This window comes from Mizuhopecten yessoensis, unplaced genomic scaffold (assembly GCF_002113885.1).
Source record: "Mizuhopecten yessoensis strain PY_sf001 unplaced genomic scaffold, ASM211388v2 scaffold1029, whole genome shotgun sequence".
Taxonomy (NCBI): Eukaryota; Metazoa; Mollusca; class Bivalvia; order Pectinida; family Pectinidae; genus Mizuhopecten; species Mizuhopecten yessoensis.
This window is the reverse complement of record NW_018403842.1, coordinates 530,962-550,586: the sequence shown is the minus strand read 5'-3', so window position 1 is coordinate 550,586 and position 19,625 is coordinate 530,962. Positions and strand designations below refer to the sequence as shown.

General features: G+C 36.0%; 1 protein-coding gene across 1 annotated transcript; it reads right to left on the bottom strand.

The window, feature by feature from the left end:
• Window positions 1-92: 92 nt before the first annotated feature.
• On the bottom strand, window positions 93-19,010 carry LOC110456750 (cytochrome P450 4F12-like). Its single transcript, XM_021507689.1, has 13 exons — window positions 18,915-19,010; window positions 12,922-13,245; window positions 11,008-11,152; window positions 10,157-10,198; window positions 8,947-9,074; window positions 7,862-7,977; window positions 7,392-7,502; window positions 6,689-6,824; window positions 5,778-5,968; window positions 4,256-4,389; window positions 1,677-1,741; window positions 1,041-1,126; window positions 93-589 (listed from the first exon to the last, which is right to left on the bottom strand). Exons 2-13 carry the CDS (start codon window positions 13,084-13,086, stop codon window positions 424-426), a joined length of 1,485 nt encoding a protein of 494 aa, XP_021363364.1. The 5' UTR covers window positions 13,087-13,245; window positions 18,915-19,010; the 3' UTR covers window positions 93-423.
• Between the last annotated feature and the right edge of the window lie 615 nt (window positions 19,011-19,625).

The window sequence follows — 19,625 nt, the reverse complement described above, 5'->3', positions numbered from 1 at the left end:
ATATAAGGTATCTTAACTTAGTTAAGCATATCTGGAAAATTCGTTAAAGATTCCTGGGACAAAAACAAAAAACACAATCACAGATTCCACCGGGAGCAAATAGTTTTATTTTCAATACACATAATGTACACAGGTGATATACAAATAAAAATAAAATCAACAGTTTATTTCTCAGCAGAAAGAAAATGTACTGGTTAACAGGCACGACACAACAACAACCACAACAAAAATCTCTTTCACGTTCTATTGTAAGAAATCTATAGTATGGTACAACTATCAACCAATTTGTAGTATTCAATATTTTAATCCTGATTATTTTGGCTTATTTAAACGCAAATAGTATTTAAAACGTTCAAATTCAATTCTGCCTTTTCCTGTCTCGTAAAATTGTAATTTTGTTGCAATAAAAAACTCAAGTGTGTATCATAAAGGTGTGATATTTAGATAAAGTCCATTTTTGCTTCGAAGAATAAGCATAGCTTCCGGTTCCGCTGGCCGAGTGGGGTCAAGTGTCAACCGGAAGTTGCGTATAATTGTTGGTATGACAACTTTCAACTGGGTTGTGGCGAACGCCTGTCCTATACAGTTTCTGAAGTGAACAAAATAAATAAAAAAATGAGTCGCACTTAAACTACAAAATTAAATTTCTAGTATAATTTATGCGATATATGTTCGACAATAGCTTTATTAAGACAATAAAAACAAACACATTCTATTACAAAAAGATCTTCGGAGAACCCTGAAATTCCCATTCCCATTGGGACCCCCTCACATCATAACCACTTTCGTCATGCTACCTATGAGCATAAAAAACAACCTAAAAGTTTGGAATTCCCTACCCCAACACTTGGTTATAAAAACGAGTGCCCTCCTCCCTTTATTTTATTGTGTACTTATCTTATATGTAGGCCAATCAAAACGGAGCGAATAATCAGAAAATCGAAGGAAAATTAACCGTCAAAGGACTAATAGGACTTATCCAGGTCTTATTTGTATGGAAAAGTGCAACACATTACTGATATAACGATATTTAATATTACCTTGGGCCCATTGAAAAAGGAATGAAGCTACCGGAGCCGGCGTTGATTTTCTTGTTCTGCTCGGAAAATCTAGACGGGTCGTATTCCTGGAAGAGAAATCACAAGTATCGAAAGCTAGCTGGGGATAGCTAATTATTTAATGTTTGATTGTTAAAAAGTGAAATGAGAAAAATATATATAATAAAATGGGGATATGGGAATATATATTGTTCAAAACCTTTTATTTTTTATTTTTTAGCGTTGCTTTATTATTTTTTCACAGAAATATCTGAGAACACAAAGTTGCATAAAAGTTAGTGGCTTACTAACACAAAGGTAATGTTCAAATTCGTTTTTAACCCAACTGGAAAATATCATCATGTTGAAATATACCTGGTAGTAACTCAATTTTAAGTTAAGAATGTATTAATATTTAAGATTCAGTATTGTTAATATAAAAACTACCAGGGAATCCGTTTATTTTACAAAAACCCCTTCCCTTAGTCCTTAGCTTTACAGGAAGTCAGTCTTGTAAAGTATTTTCAAGTAGAATTACTTCAGATGGGAGTGGTTTTTAACACAATATTTTTGACGAATTAAACCTCCTTCAAAATCAATACCGGAAACACTTTAAAACTAATCATAAACACAACGTACCTCCGGATTGTCCCAAACATCCGGATTCCTGTGTAGAGCAAACGACGACACTGCCATTCTCATACCTGCAAGTAGGCATAAGTCAACTGTCGGTAATTCTCCGAGTATCACAAAAAACAGTGTATTTTTCTATAATTATCGAGACTCAACGGATGTAGTTTACATATGGGTGGTCATACGATTATAAAATGCATGCAAAGTGTAAAACCAAGCAAAGACGAAGGTATGATGTTATTCAAGCACGTTTTGTGAACTGCGTAGTAAATATAGCAGAACATCGTTTTATTTTCACCTATTTGTCCAGCCAAACTTTGGCGTCATAAGGAGATCTTAAAATCAGTTGGTGGTATCCGAGGTGGCATAGTGAACGAATGAATTATATCGAGGTTTTACTGTACAGCATACTCGCAAGAAATACGTTCAAGGAAACATCTACTAAAAAACTTCGCAAATTGAAGCATATGGCCAATTGTCCACTGAGGACTTATCGTTGGTATTTAACATCACCACAACAGGCAGGGTCTCGAATGTTCTCGTCTCAAGATACAAGACACAAGATACAAGAAACTTTATTTAACGTCGCATACAGGTAAACAAGGAACATTAGCTCTTGAGAGCTATTATTGCGACAAACATATGTAAAATAACAATAACATATTATATTACAAGTAAAGGGAGATAATCACACATATTAATTAAAAAAAACCCAGTAATAATCATCACAGAAAAAGAAAGTATACACATCCCAGGTTTCTAAGTGATTGAGAGTCCCCTACCTACAAAGGCCCCTGGGAAATGACTATTTTGGAACAATAAATATATATGAAAAAGTGTTAATATATGAAAATCATTAAATATGATCACAGATAAGTAGTTTTCAGAATAAGTAAATAATGGACATAGTAAATAGTGAATGAATACGTGTATATCACACAAGAATTACTTACGACTTCGGGTTTAAACACTATGAAGTGGAATATACATACAATGCTAATATAGCAAAGAATAAAAATTGACAGAATATACACTATTATAGTGTGAATTAAAAATGATACCGAAATCAATTAGCAAAATTTATCAAGTTTTATAAAAAAATGTTTTTTTTAGAATATATGGAATTAAAATACAAATACGATGCTGCAAAATATAGAATAGAATTAAAACATATAAGAAATGATTTAAGACAATAAAAGTATCACACAATCCAAAATGTCTGGTGGCAGAGGTAACCAGGGCACAGTATGAAGTATCACTCTTTGCAGATATTGCAAAGACAGATGGGGCCATCCCAGGAATAATAGAACAGCCTCCTGAATTCTTTGAAGTTTTCAACTTTTCGGAAGTCATTTGGGAGACTGTTCCACACCCGGGCGGCCTCAAAAGCAAATGATTTATGTCCATACTTCACAGTGTTGACCCTGGGCACCACTGCAGTCTTTTCTTTCCTGAAGTGATAATCAGACATCTTAATATTTACAAGATTATGAATATATTCAGGAGAAATTTTGTTTATAATTTTTAAAACCTCACAACCTATTTCCTTCAGACGCCTTACAATTAAGCCTGTCGCTGTTGGTAATACTAAGCAAGTGTCTGAAGGATGAGTTGTGATCATTATGTATAAACCTTAAAGCTCTTTCTTGTATCTTTTCTAGCTTTTTGACACTCTTCATGGAACAAGAGTGCCAGACTAAAGGACGGTAGTTAAAATTTGAAACAATAAAAGATTTATAAATTACAAGTCTACCTTATTCGTAAACTCCAAATTCGCTTTAAAATGGACAATTGCCTTGAGGCTTTCCTACAAATTTCAGAAATATAAGCTTCAAAGTTTAAAAATTAATCGAAGTTCACACCTAAAAGTTTGACAACACTGTGAGGAACAATATCTTTTTCGCCAATACTAAAAACTGTATAGCATCTACCGAATGTTTCCCTATACAAATGGCCTGGAATTTATCGGGGTTTGCTTTCATCTGGTTTAATTTAAACCGGTCTATTAAATTTTGACAGTCATTTTCAATATTATGTTTTAAAGCATCTGGGTCTTTATTCGATTCACTGACAGTGTTGTCGTCTGCATAATTATATAATTTACAGGATGTTACATATGAAAACATACCATTTACAAATACACTAAAAAGCAAGTGTCCTAAAATAGAACTCTTGGGTACCCCCTTCAGCACTTCCAGCCAGTCACACCGCATTTGGAGCCAATTTTTACCTGCTGCTTCCTGCTGCTCAGGTAGCTGGACACCAGGTTAACTGAGGCTTTGCTCAGGCCAAATGCCTCCAGCTTCCCGACCAAGTTATGAGGAAGACAGTCAAAAGCCTTGGAGAGGTCCATCAGTATGGCAGCGACATACTCATGGTTGTCTAGGGCTCTACGCCAATCCTCAACAAGTCACGAACGCGATTGAAACCAAGAATACAGTTTCCCGTAACATTTTGCCTCGTGTAATATCTCATTTTGTCCTCGTGCGATGTCTCATTTCACATAGGATAATAGCTCACATTTGAACTCTGTCGTCTTATGGCCTTACCTGCAGCGAAGTCATCAACCACGAAAATAAGCTCACCTTTGGGTATGACGCGGCCATCCGGTAAGGTTATGTCCTTCTCGGCACACCTGGACACATTGGGCACAGGTGGAAACAGCCTCTGACTTTCCTTGATACAGCTAAAGGTAAAGGATACCTTCTGGATGTCGTCCCTAACATGAAAGTTACAAGTATTGAAAATCCTTTTTTTTCGTGATATGTCGTCAAAATAACTCCGCATCGTAAGATACACTAATTTTGTTCAAAGAATTCATTTTGGTAAAGTGTATTGATGTCTACAAGTGTCGTCAAATTTCTGATCAAATTGGTTATTTAAATTTTCTTTCTGGTTGTTTCTGGTTTGTTTTATGATTTCTTTTCCTTAGTGTTGTACTTGCTATGGTCTCGCTAGATCAATCTAACCAGACCTCTTATACCAAGGATTTCCCCGATTTGTCATGACCTTAGCCTTTGATGAACCCACTAAAACTTAAACCCAAATGTGTCACTGCTGCACGATAAGGCATGATAGCACAATGTTGATGAGAATGTATAAAATGCACCATATTGCGACAGATGTGCTTCTACCTTTCCTTTTTTTTTTTAACTTGTTTTTCTATTCTTGATCTTTATGCTTTATCACCACTTTTGGATAAATTGCAGAAATTGTCCGTGTGAGAAAGACAAAGGGTTCTGTCTCAAAGCCTGGACATACCGAAGTCCTTAAAAATACTTGTTAATATGGTGTCAATATAATTTGACCGAGTGGAATACTGTACTGCATGATATTTCAGGAAGGTACATTTAGCAATCAAAAGAAGGCGTCAGATCCGCGCTTTCTCAATGAGAGAACACACCAGCATACAGCCTCCAACACACACGCATACATTACATACAGTGAGGGACGCACTTAAAAGGTGTGAGCTGTTAAAAGGATACTAAAACTTATTAACCAATTTCTCTTCAAACCTTTTGTCCTACGATAATATTAGTTATGTCTGGGTTAGGAGGGGTCTACGGGCTCAGAGACCCCGTCTGGTTTTTATAGACTCCGAGCCGAAGGCTTGGTTAGGAGGTGTCTTCGGGCTCATAGACCCGTTTGGTTTTTATAGATCCCGAGCCGAACAATTTGTCACCCTTACAATCTTTTATTACTTTTTTTGCAAAGTTTTTTGCAAAGTTATAAGTCCCTTCGTGAGTGCGAGTTGTACTTGAACGCTACCAAAATAGCCCCTACCAGACCCCTTTTCGGCAATATTTCGGACAATACACAACCATCTTTGTAATTAGCACCCTAGCGGCCCCTCATTGCATGTTTCGTTGAATTTGCTGTCAATTGATTGGCACACCTCAAACGCTCGTGTGTGCGTGTGTCGGACGCCATCTTTGTTGTTATGAAGAGAGATTCAAGTATGAGTTTCTCCCCTCGCACGTGTTTTTATAGACCCCGGCAGAGCGGGGTCTATAGAAATATAAACCCCGGCAAGATATCCAATCAGAAAGATTATAAATTAGAAGGTTGACAATTGTGAAACAATATCAACCAACCAAAAAGACGTACCACGTGAGATCTGTCTTGTCCCCCCACTCTCGTTCTACCTCCTCCCGACACCGGTCCTGGTACTCAGGATGTAAGGCCAGGTTGTAAAGACACCAGGACAGAGTGCTGGCTGTGGAATCATGTCCCGCGAACATAAATGTGTCCACTTCATCCCTAATCTCCTTGTCAGTCAGGCCCTGTCCATCTGAGTCCTGTACCGGAAGTACACTAACATTGTAATCAAAGTGTATGCTAGTGGAACCAATGATTAAAGACATGAGAACAAACTTCAATAAATACATGTTTATTGATTTTTTGTAATTTTACATCAAGTCGAACATTATTCAAATATCAATTCTGACAATTTCATTTTAGTGCAGAGGAGCGTTTCTGTGTGCTGACATATATCAGCTGATATCGGCAGGAATGATATTGATGATATACAGAATAATAAAATGCCAAGTTACATTTCGATTATATTGACGAAATCATAAACAAGGAAAAGTTATGGTGAAGAAACTATTGGCAACGTGTGTATCTTTTGACTTATGTCATTCGAGCTTTGAAACGTGTTATGTTGGAGGGAAAATAACCGTATGTCTATTTATTTCCCCGGTATATTTTGGAGGGATGCCGGTGTTGAGATGTCCCGGGTTTATTCCTCCTACAACATATAACCTCAGCCGTAAGCTTCTTCTTCCATTCTATATGATAGTATCCTTATGTGTTTATCTTATAAATCAATCAATACATTTGATTTCTTTTACAACAATTAGGAAATAAACTATTACAACTTATATTAATCACTCTTAATTAGCCCGGATGTTAGCGCGCGAGGGAATTTAATGTGGGAGGAAACCGGAGTACCCAGAATAAACCCACATGGTCGGTCAGGTGACAGAACGGTCAAATGGCGTTATGTTAATACGTACTTTGGCTGTGAGCAAAATATCGAGAAAGTCAACGTTCCTAGATCCGGCCTTCTCGCTCGCCAACAATTGTCTCCTCTGTTCTATCAACTTGTTCGAGTGTTCGTGTATTGTATCACATGCGTACTGAAATTTTCGTCTGCAAAATTTAATGAAAATTCATTATTCTATAAATCGTTATAGATTTTTGATAAAGTACTGATATTTAGCAAGGTGAAAGACTGACATCTATTGGACATAGTTTGGCATTCATTGACCCGTTTCAGTCTCTTAACATGTAGGTGACAGATGACAAACTATGATCAGGTTTGTATTTCCCTGGCCGTCAGCATAGGTTATTATTACATGCGTCCCCGCCTCTACTTGCTCTCTTTCTCTCCTAACTATATGCCTATTTGAGATTTCACGACAGGAATATATTGGGGAAAAGGACGATTTCATATCAATATCGGTAACAGAGATAATTGTTGCTTTTCTTTGACCGTCTGGCTCAGGAAACGATATATACATTGTTTCTTTAAGTTGTGACCAGGCGTAAATGGACAACTAGAAAAATAAATCGCAAGAAAAACAGTTTGAGATAGGTGACAAGAGGACAATGTTTATTCCTGGAAAAAAACTTATCGGAATTCGTACCAGTTATCGGACAAAAATAATGTTATAGTCAACCCTTATCAGACAGACAGTGTATGAGGGTTATATTTACCCGTTTTCAGACAGGGAGTATAGGAAACCAAAGTGATGAAGAGGGTTCATGATCCTTTTGATGATCAGGTCAGAGACGTCGTAGACACACTGGATGTACGCGGGGCGCACCCTGGTGGAGAGAAAAGAAATTACTGATTTTACCTATGTTGGTAATGTTAAGGCAACCTCATCTACTTTCACTTGAAGTTTAACTCCACTCATGGAACTTAATGCAACTTAATCTACACATATATTTCATAATACGTCCTCGCAGTAGTTCTATTTTTGGTCTGATTTTGCAGATCAGCGACACCTACCGGCGGTAATTAGTAATATTTCACAGATAAATGGACCACGACTTCACCTATTAATTTTTTTTCCATAAAATAGTTCACATGTTATAAATTGTAAATTGATGTGATAGTGTTATGTGACTGTATAGCCGCCGCTAAGGGTATGACAACATGAACTATAGATACATATACGTACGTTTCCAGCTGACAGTTACTATGGTGACCAAACAGACACTTCATCATGCTATCCAGCGTCAATAGGCTCATGTGATGAAATGTCTCAACACATCCGGGGTTTTCTCGCCATTTGCCCTGTCAGTGCAAGACCAAATGGTTGTTTAAGAGTGCGATGCAGAAAAGTTGCAAAGTGTTGAGAACCACAATGAAAATAATTTCGAGATTTTTCTGTTGGATTGTTCCATGAGCATTAATTTTAATGTCATCTTTTTAAACCTCACATTGATGCCAGGCGCGGTTCCACCAAATTGTCAAACAGTAAAACAAAACTAAATCACTGCTTGTTGCACTCCCTTGATCCCGAACCAAGGCCCTGCCCCGGACCTGCTCCTAAATGAAACCTCTCCAAACACGCCTCTGGACGAAATGTTGGCTCTGTTAGAGAAATCACCCCGATATGGATGTGGTTCAAAGGATTGCTCAATCGAATTAGACTGTACTCAAACTTAGTCACGTGTTACAGGGTCAAAGTTCAGCATAAGGCGCCATTCATACAAAAGCTTTACCAAAATTGTGAAATATTTCAACAAGTTTCGCATTTAGGATTTTTTGAAAGATTCGCTTAAACTGGACCTCACCGAATCCCAATGGGAACATCATCGCCATATATGGTCCGAAATAGTACGCCATCATATACTCACTAGGCACTAATGATCGGATATCATAAGAACCGTTGTATTCTACCAAGCACAATTTCGTCTGCAATTTTTATCAACTATACCTGTGCTGCGAAATGAGAAATTCTTAACCAAGGAACATCTTAGACTGTAACGCGAGTATTGAACTAATGTTTATCTCTAAAATCCTTTGAAATTGTTTTGACTTTTCTTGTCAGTCACACATAGGACTACGCAATGACTTTGTTTAATGTAATGGCGGGTCAAGTGTTAGACTATTTCGTATTTAACTTAATGAACGTAGAACCCATACAAATAGTTTTTCTCAGGTTTGCCAAATAGTTCTCTCTTCTGGATTCTTTACATGCTATTATCCTTGTAATGCTACTTTTGCTACAAAGATAACCGAACCTCATTGAGGACTTACTAGTAAGACCTTCGCTGATTCGTTGAATATCTCCACATAGTGTTTCAATATGTCCATATGGAAGGCGGGAGTGAGCATGCGTCTGTTTCGGTCCCACTTCCGTCCACCTGACAGGAGCAAGCCGTCCCCTAAAATATGTTAACAATATCTTATTTCATCTGTTTCCGGTAAAGGAAAAAGTAAATTTACATCAAAGAAAACAGGATGTGAGGTTGAGAAAGACTCGATACATTTTTCATAGTCTCATCAGGCCTATATTAACATCCGCATGTCATTGCTATTATATAACACGACACAATTCATTTAACAATGATAGGACTATCTGGGGCGAAATAATATATAGTATAAGGCTAAACGGTTTATAAATGAACAACACAAAATCAAAAAAATATAAATTTAAAATAGTGTCTACAATTGCACCATTCTATATTAAATAATTCAAACTAGCTTCAACAAAGATAGAATTTTGTTAACAAGTCGGCAATAGTATCTGTTGAAAATCACAACAATGTAACTTTATCATAAAGCTTTCAACTGTTAATGGTGCAATGCAAAGAGACATCGAAGGGCTTGCAACGTGTAGAGACGAGATATGTTATCGCACTTTAACATTGAGGAGAATCGGAAATATTGTCAAAAAATTGGTTGACAAAACAAGCATGGGTTATTGAGTAAAAATAAACAACACATGTTTACACTTCACAAATATAACTAAAAACTGTTTGTCATTAAATATGAAAAAGCGTCATCCTTTTATATCGGTATTGTACTCTTTGTTACATCAATACGCGCATACTGTGTGCAGTTCCGTCAACTGAAACATCAGTAAAACGTTCCAAACTTGTAACAATGTAAAACTTAAATACTCTCCATAGCATGTTAATGCCGCTACTATTGAACGATATCAATACAAATGTAAGTATTGAACTGTTTTCGGATGAACGCAACCAGAAAAAAATGCTTGAATTAAGACTGTGAGGCCTCAGGCAACCCTTTCGCTTACACGTTTAACAAAGCACCACTAAGTTATCGATACCATAACAGTATCTCACAAGTATTATTATGTCTCCCTTCCTTCCTCCCTTTCATCCAATGTTGTCTTTCTTGTTATGTTGCCACATGATCTATTGTTAATTTGTCGACGTTCAACAAACAACATGTTATCAATTAAACAGCAAAAACAAAAAAAAACAAAAAAAACACCACAAACCTATCCAAGGCCGCATTAACGCATAGGATTCATCTTTGGGATCTGAAATATTAGAACAGGTTTGATATTAATAAATAAAGCAGCTTATTTTCAAATATATTCAAAACTTTACTTTTTAGTATAGTGGGAGGTGTCTTTTTTTAGTTTTAATATATTTGTAGGCACATAATATAAGTCTTAGGCATGATATATATATCATGAGGTAAATATAAATAAGTTCTTATATTTTTATTTAATAAATCGATGTTATATATATATATATAACACTTGTACTATGGACACGCTCGTTGGAAACGCTCATGCTTTTCATCAATCAACAGTTAATCATTCAGCAAGTAACCAACCAGCTTAAGCCCAAACAGGAATAGTGGTTACATGTTTTATGTATAATATGGTCCAATAGACATGTTTTGTAACATGCAATATGTATATAAGTGTGTGTAAAACACTAATTCCGCAGTATCAGTAGCAAAACAGGTCTCTTGGACCATATAATATTAATATGCAATACAGAACAGGTGTTTATAATTTTCCATAACAATTCTCAAATTTCATTTCATATTTTTTCAGCAGAAAAGTGAGTCCTACTTGGTGAATTTTAAATACAAACTTTGGGAAATAGACCTTTCGACCATCTGTATATTTCGATATTTGTTCATGGTCATTCCTATCTTGAAAAAAACAATGTTCACTTTTGGTCTTTTTTTTTTAATATAGCGAAATGAATGTTCTGTTACATGTAACATGTTTTTGTTTTACACTCTTGATTTTATTGATATATTATTTATCCAGCTTTTCATTCATACAATCATTTGATATAAAATGATTCAACAATTCAGTGAATACGTTACCAGTTCCCGACAAAACATGCTTGACTGTAGACGGATGGCCCATGTTAAGGAATGCGTCGAGAGGACCCATCCAAACTGGAAATACACCATTGTAGGTGGTAGCACAGTCGGTTGTCCTGAGAAGTCCATCTAAGTCACCAGAAATCTTGAAATGCATCAACAGATAAAGCTCTAATAAGATATCGAAAACAAAAGTAATTTCATGAAAATATGAAAAAGTTTTATACAAAAACAAAACGAATACGTTTGTTCCTATATACAACATGTGAACGGAATAGTGTACCCTGGATGAACACCGACCCGGTCAGGATAGAATGATATGATACTATGTCCGTCACGACGCAATACCAACAAATACTAGTAAAGTGTCAACACTCCATTCTCCTGCATTATTCCCCATTATCATCAAATCAAAATAAGAGATATATGATTATGGTTTTTAAACTCTTTACATTCTTAATCTTCCAGTTGAGTTCCAAAGATGACAAAGATTCAGTGTTAAGTTAGTCGTGTTACCCATCGGTTATGTTAGTCGTGCTACCCATCGGTTATGTTAGACGTGCTACCCATCGGTTATGTTAGTCGTGCTCCCCATCGGTTATGTTAGTCGTGCTACCCATCAGTTATGTTAGTCGTGCTACCCATCGGTTACGTTAGTCGTGCTACCCATCGGTTATGTTAGTCTTGCTACCCATCGGTTATGTTAGTCGTGCTACCCGTCGGTTATGTTAGTCGTGCTACCCATCGGTTTTGTTAGTCGTGCTACCCATCGGCTATGTTAGTCGTGCTACCCATCGGGTATGTTAGTCGTTCTACCCATCGGTTATGTTAGTCGTGGTACCCATCGGTTATGTTAGTCGTGCTACCCATAGGTTATGTTAGTCGTGCCACCCATCGGTTATGTTAGTCGTGCTACCCATAGGTTATGTTAGTCGTGCTCCCCATCGGTTATGTTAGTCGTGCTGCCCATCGGTTATGTTAGTCGTGCTACCCATCAGTTATGTTAGTCGTGCTACCCATCGGTTACGTTAGTCGTGCTACCCATCGGTTACGTTAGTCGTGCTACCCATCGGTTACGTTAGTCGTGCTACCCATCGGTTACGTTAGTCGTGCTACCCATCGGTTACGTTAGTCGTGCTACCCATCGGTTACGTTAGTCGTGCTACCCATGTGTTATGTTAGGCGTGCTACCCATCGGTTATGTTAGTCGGGCTACCCATCGGTTATGTTAGTCGTGCTACCCATAGGTTATGTTAGTCGTGATACCCATCGGTTATGTTAGTCGTGCTACCCATAGGTTATGTTAGTCGTGCCACCCATCGGTTATGTTAGTCGTGCTACCCATCGGTTATGCTAGTAGTGCTACCCATCGGTTATGTTAGTCGTGCTAACCATCGGTTATGTTAATCGTGCTACCCATCGGTTATGTTAGTCGTGCTGCCCATCGGTTATGTTAATCGTGCTACCCATCGGTTATGCTAGTCGTGCTAACCATCGGTTATGTTAGTCGTGCTACCCATCGATTATGTTAGTCGTGCTACCCATCGGTTATGTTAATCGTGCTACCCATCGGTTCAAACATTTGAACGAAAAATTACAACATAGGGCCACATGGACATGATAATTAGTTACAGCTATATCTGGACCTAGGCTTAGGTGTTTAGAGTTATTTTACACGTTTTAGGGTTTAGATCAATTTTCGGTAAAAATGCCATCCCAACTTAACACCTTAAAGCAGGTCCAAATATGGCTGAACCAAATTCTCAAGTCCCTGTGAATAGGGCAATGGGTTTGGTGTTGATGCGCGGCCGAGAAACCCGTGCATCGCAAATAAACACAGGTAGAAAGTTATTTTTATGACTTGTTGATCAGATTGCCTTTTATGTATGAAATTCGTATCCAATCTATACTTACCTCTCTCGTGTTTCCATACAGCCAGTGAGGTTTAGGTCCTGGGAAGTCCTTGAAAGCCTTCTTCAGGTCGTGTTTTCGTTTCAGAAGCTGTAGGAATTTAAGGAGAAGGAGAGTGCCGATACATATAGGTGAAATTTGTAGAAGTATCGTGATGAGCGCCGCCATTGTGTTTGTGTAGAAGGACGCGGAGCGGTACCGGCCTAGACATGAAGATAACAGGTGTCCATCTGTTTATACTTATCGTAGAGATAACTGGCTAAGCGGATATTGTAGCCAGTCGGTCAGCTGGTCAACTGGTCAGCGGTAACATGACGTCATCAGACCCTGAGTGTTTAAGATAATTTGATCATGTAGATTCTTTCGAAAACAAAAGGTGCATAATACAAATAAAATCCAAAATAAATTCTATCAATCACCAAAAATAGAAATTGTGACTGATCAATTTGGCCATCTAGAAAAAACATTGCCTATGTTAATGATTTAATATTTAATAACCGGCAGGCAAAGCACACCAGAATCAGTAAATGAAAAAGTTTTCCTTGTTTTCATGTGGTTCAAATCAATATTATAAAGACAGTTTTAGAAAATTGGTTTTAGGACAAACTCTTAGGAGAGAAATGTTTGCAACTACTTAACCTATTTGCTACTTAATTACAATATGACGTCGTTGCAACACATGAGTCATATGACGATGGTGACAAGAGGAATAACATGGAAACGCTAAGAATCGTTCAACAACAGATTAACATTAGATTTATTCCTCGGCACTTAATGGAAATAGGAGGTCACTTCTACTCGTTTAATGCTCTCTTTGAAGAGGACACTGAAATAATCTACCGACCCACGTTAGTCACAAGTTCCTATGAGTTGAAATACCGGAATTTATGAAGTTTTCAATATTTCTCCTGACAGGTTAAGGCGCAAATATAAACCACATGTATCGAAATGACGATAATCAACCGCAAACATCGAAACTACATTCCAGGAAAAAAGGAAACAACCCAACTTGAGGTGTAATATGTGTATCAAGTTTAATGATGGACGTGGCCCACACACGTAGCTGTATCTCTAAAAATGCAGAAATAGATACAGTATTTCCAAGATTAAATTGAAACTGTATTAAAAAGCTGAAGCCGCTAAAATAGCAATAGGTACTATTGTAAAAGATGTGCATTTCTAAGATTGCCTTACAATTAAGCGTTAGTGTAGGGAATTTCCCTTTATCTTAGCGGTAGAGCACCGGGCTGGAGAGCCATTTAAAAAAAAAAAAATTACAAACAATCAAAGGGATTGGGAACAAGTTCTGACAACTTACTAGGCCCTCTCCCGACAATACAACACACAGTAACACCAAAGATATAGCACGTGATGACAAAAAGGTCAGCATATATACATAGACAATCTACTAATTGCCATGAGAAAAAAAGTAAGGAGATAGGGAAGGAGTGAGGGAAAAGGTGAAAGAAGGGACAGGAGGGGAAATGTTCCGGTTGTATAAGTTGTCCACTATAATTGGTTTCAAACATCTTCGTTGATTTTATAAATGATTGTACAGCATGTATGTTGTTGACATTTGTTTGGAACGGCAGATCTGAATCTTAATTTAAACAAATTTTATTTAATTTAGAAAAAGGATTGAACAACAGGCATAGCCTATATTATTTCTCTCCTAAAGGTAACAGTGAGTATATAAATATATATATATATTATATAGTATGTTGTTATTTTGAAAGAGCTATTGCGGAAAACTGCCCGTATTTCCCTAAGTCGGTATTTGTGAAAACGGAAAAAAATATTGATGAGTAAATCATTTTTAGTAGCAAAATTGCATATAATAGATATAAAACCAATTGAATACGAATTTTTGAACTGTTGAGATATTCGGTATTGTTAATATAATACTGCAAATTTAGCCATATTCACTATAAGCATGACAGTGACGGGGTTTCCCAGACTTAAAAAATACTTTCAATACTTTTCCATCCGATGACCAAGTTTTGAATACATTTTTTGATTCTATGATGTAATATGCAAAAACAAATCGTAATACGGAAAAGAGGTCCTCCTTTGGGAAAGTGCTCAAATAATAAAAAAAATAGGGCTGATGTAGTTTCTCAAAAATGCGACCGATGTTTCTTGGGTTAAAACAGTTTGTATTTTGATATTCCTCTATGTCCGATGTAGCTTAATTTGTAACGCAGTTAGCTTGTGACCAGAAGAAGTGAACGGTGTAGGTTCGAATCAATATCTAGGCATGTGATCCTTTTCCTTAATTAAGTGATAAAATAAATTAAAATCAATGGAACATTTTATTGATATTTTAATAGCATACGTATTGATTTTTCTTTTATGGAATAATGTAAACAAATTCCTGTACGCTTGTACAGTACAGATACGCATTGTTGTTAAGACATCATGTTAAATAATATTTATGAATTGTTTAAGCCTCCAATTGGCACTAGTATTTTTATTTATTATTTCAACATAAACAAATCATGCTGAGACACAAAGTATATGGGATTGATACGTCAGAATAATAAAAAGGCAAAGCAAACAAAACTGAACAGTTATTATCGCAAAGATATTACCGAACATGCGGGAACATTCATCGTCCAGGACAGTCTCATTTGTTTTAACTGCAGGAAGACTGCAGCACAAAGTAAGGAGCACAATACACGTGTAAGACATGGTGATGCTATTCGAAAACTATATGTAATTTTACCATTCCAATATGCAGGAAAAACAAAATCAAGATGCGTGTATTTTTTTTAAAACAGGTAACGGCATGACGTAGGCAGTGGTAATGAAAATTAACTGTACGAGCATTTTGTTGAGTCTTTATTGTGAAATGCATGTATTAATGGCCACGGCCTTAAATCGTCTGTTTACAATAATCTATTCTTAGACACGGGATTCCGATAGAGCTACAAACAATGTACCTGACGACACGTCATAACAGTGCATGGTTGGATACGCACACTAGCGGATCATAGCTTTGGGGGAAATAGACATAGCAACCCGCCAAAGCTCTTTTAAAGTTGATTATTTTAAGTATGAAACATAAAATGTTTAAATATGGTATATGAGTTTGGAAGTAAGGACATTATTTAAGAGTTGTTATAATAAATAAAATACACAATAAAGTTTATAGTGTGAGGTTCCTTTACGCAGTCCTGTAATTATTCGAGCAGCCTTTATTTGGATAGATTTAAGTAAAGTTGCCTCCTGCTGAGTACAATTATCAAAAATGATATCATCATATTAATATAAGCGGCATATATAGTGATTAGTGTTTAACGACTCATTTTAGATTTACAGATTTCAATAATTTTATACGTAATACGCTTTATTATAAATAAAGTTGATATGGTGATGCCACTTACTGTCTTCAGAAAAATATACACCAAGATGTTTATGATTTGACACATTTGCTACAGTTTTATTTTGAAAAATGACATCAGGAGAAATTTTATTTCTTTTTCGACTAAAAGTTAAAGATTCTGTTTTAGTAGGATTAAAATTAATGTCGCATTTCTTAGACCATAAATTTTCATTTTCAAGATCACTGTGTAGACTATTGGCTGCATCGAGTGGAGTAGTTTGTATCACCTTAAAAAGAGATGTATCATCGGCAAATAGTCGTTTCTCATTTGTTATACATTCAGTAATATCTTTTATATAAATCAGAAACAAAAACGGACCGAGGACTGATCCCTGGGGGACACCAGCACTTACCTATCTATATGATGAAAAGAAGTCTTCTATTATCACTTTATGTTTACGATTAGTTAAGTAATCTTTAAACCAATTTAGGAGATTTCCTTTAATACCATATTTTTCAAGTTTAAATAATAAGCCAGGATGCCAGACACGATCAAATGCCTTGCTTACATCACAAAATATTGATCTAATTTCAAGTCCTTCATCAAGCTGTTGTATAATAGTATTATACATGGATAATAATTGATAAACAGTAGAGTTACCAGGAATAAATCCAGACTGGTATTTTGTTAGTAGTTCGAATTCCAGTAAATGATTATATCTATTTTATTGAAACATGAAGTAATAGAAATTGGACGGTAATTTGAGACATCATTTTGATCACCTTTACCTTTATATATAGCATTAATATTAGCCCATTCCCAAGGCAGAGGAATAGAACCAGATGACATGGTTTTATTAAATAACCTAGTAAGGGGAGTAATTAGTGATGGAGAAAGAAGTTTAATAACTTTCGGTATAATTTCATCAGATCTGTCAGTTGATCCCTCACATCCTGCTCTTGAAATAAAATGTTATTAAGTATGTTAGGAGACTCGGGAACAAGAGGCAAAGGATCAATATTATCAGAGGATGTTGATATGGCTGTAAAATAATCAACAATATATTCGGCTTTATCAAGTGGATGAAACAAAACAGTGTTATTGTGATTTAATGGTGGAATAATGGGTGACTTGTTAATTTTTAGAATAGTTTTTGTGGTTTTCCACTATTTAGATGATGAGACATTGGGATCATTTAGAGAGTGTTCTAAATTTTGTATATATATATATCGATCTTTAGTAGTACGTATTAAGCTGATGGCTTCATTTCTGATGTTCCTACAATTTGCCCAATGATCTGGATTATTGGTCTGTATTGCTTTTTTATGGATTCTATTCCTCTGTCTTAGTTTTAACCTTATCTCGTTTGACATCCATGGCTTATCATTTGGTCAGATAGTAATTTTCTTTATCGGTATACAGTTATCTATAGCTTTAGTTATAGCATCAACAAGTACAGTATTAAAACCATTTACATCTTGTTGATCATTTATACTTATCCAGTTTATGTTATAACTCATTTGATTCATTTTGATAACATCAGCATTATTATACAGGAGAACATTTTTTGTATATGCATGTTGTTTAAATACAGAGTAAGAAGCACTGAAGTTAATTACAGAGTTATCACTACAGATTGGAGGAGTTACAATTACATTGTTAACAATAGTATCATTATTGGTAAGGACAATATCAATTGAGGTAGAAGAATCCCGAGTTATTCTTGTAGGATCTTTTACATAATTGTACAGATTATATTTTGTTAAGTCTTTTTAAACGAGAGTTTGGCTGAATATTGCTCATATTTACATTAATGTCACCAGTAATAATAATGTCTGCATTTGTTCGCCTCGAGTCATCAGTCACATGATCTAGTAAATCATCAAGCTTGTTCCAGTAATCAATACTACTGTCATGAGGTCTATAAATACAACCGAGGAGGAGTGTTTTATTGTAAGTGTAATCTCTGACCATAATAGTTCTAAATCAGGAATCTCGAGATCTAGTCTTCTTCTCATAATGATATTGTCCTTATAATAAGTTATAATGCCTCCCCCAGGTCGCAGACAGCGGTCTTTTGGGGGGGAAACAATAGAAAACTTTTGGAGTAACAAGTCATTGTCATGAATCATTTCATTAAGATGGCTTTCAGTTAAACATATAATATCTGTATCACTCAATTCAGCTTCAACTATATCCAGTTTATTTCTTACTGAACGGATGTTTAAGCAACCAATGTCAAGACTGCATAAAGGACCTGGATTTTTTTCAATATCCATATACATTATAATTAGTATTAATATTAGAACAAATGAGAAATAGTCATTTGAATAATAATATATGTAATACAGGAGTTTGTGTCTGCCATGTACAAAATGTACATATAAAATAATAATAATCAATAGCAATGATTAGAGTTTGACAACCACAGGGATGCACTCCATGCAATATAATCATACTATACATGCAAGCACAAATATTACCCGTTATCAAACGATAATATTTCATTACAAAAACCATGGGGTACAAAACAGCAGTCGCAATACTCTTCATATAATACTCGCCACCATTAGAAAAGAGATCTGATAAACATATATTGTGTGGTAATAAACATGATAAAGATAAAACGGAGATATTTACATACACAACTGTTATATACATTAATGTTACCTTCATACAGCCGACTGCATGTAGCTTGTGACAGGGGTTGAACTACATGATATGAAGAGACGTCTTTAAAAAACAACTGTTCAATGTAACTGGAGAGCTTGTTGCAGAATAGTGACTTGAATGCCAGTTAAACACCTAAGTGGTGTCCTCCTTAAAAGCGTCCTAAGCGTCCTCAAGTGACAACAAGCGTCGCTAGACAAAATCTTTAAAAATACTGAATAAAGTAAGAGCCATCAGAAGATATGTTGTTAATATGACTATAATACACCCCAATACCAAATTTCAATTATGTATTTGAAAAATTTACAGAGTTATGATGAATTTAATTTTTACGAACGGCGGCGTGGCACATGTGTGTATTAACTGGTAAGCAGTTAAGCAAGCGTCGCCAGACAATATCTTTGAAAATACTTAACTAAAGTAAGCGGCATCAAGAATATGTTATTGATAATACTTTTATTGATATATACTGCAAATTTCAGCTGGATATATGAAAAAATGACCGAGTTATGATAAATTGAAAGTTTACGTTGGTAGCGTGGCCCACGTGTGTGAATAGAACTCCGCAGATCGTGAAGCGTCTTCAGTCTTTACCTCTAAAATTAGCCTAAAATTAAGCGACATCAGGAGAAGGCTATGATACACCTATGTACTAAACTTCAGTTTGATATTTGAAACATTGACCGAGTTATCGTGAGGTAAAATTTTACG

Bases quoted from the DNA above. Each gene is read 5' to 3' on its own strand.
- LOC110456750 (XM_021507689.1), bottom strand. From the start codon at position 13,086: ATGGCGGCGCTCATCACGATACTTCTACAAATTTCACCTATATGTATC. The intron at 7,503-7,861 runs GTACGTATATGT...TCTCTCCACCAG, and splicing joins AGTAACTGTCAGCTGGAAAC to GGTGCGCCCCGCGTACATCC. The intron at 5,969-6,688 runs GTACGTATTAAC...CTTCCGGTACAG, and splicing joins ATATTTTGCTCACAGCCAAA to GACTCAGATGGACAGGGCCT.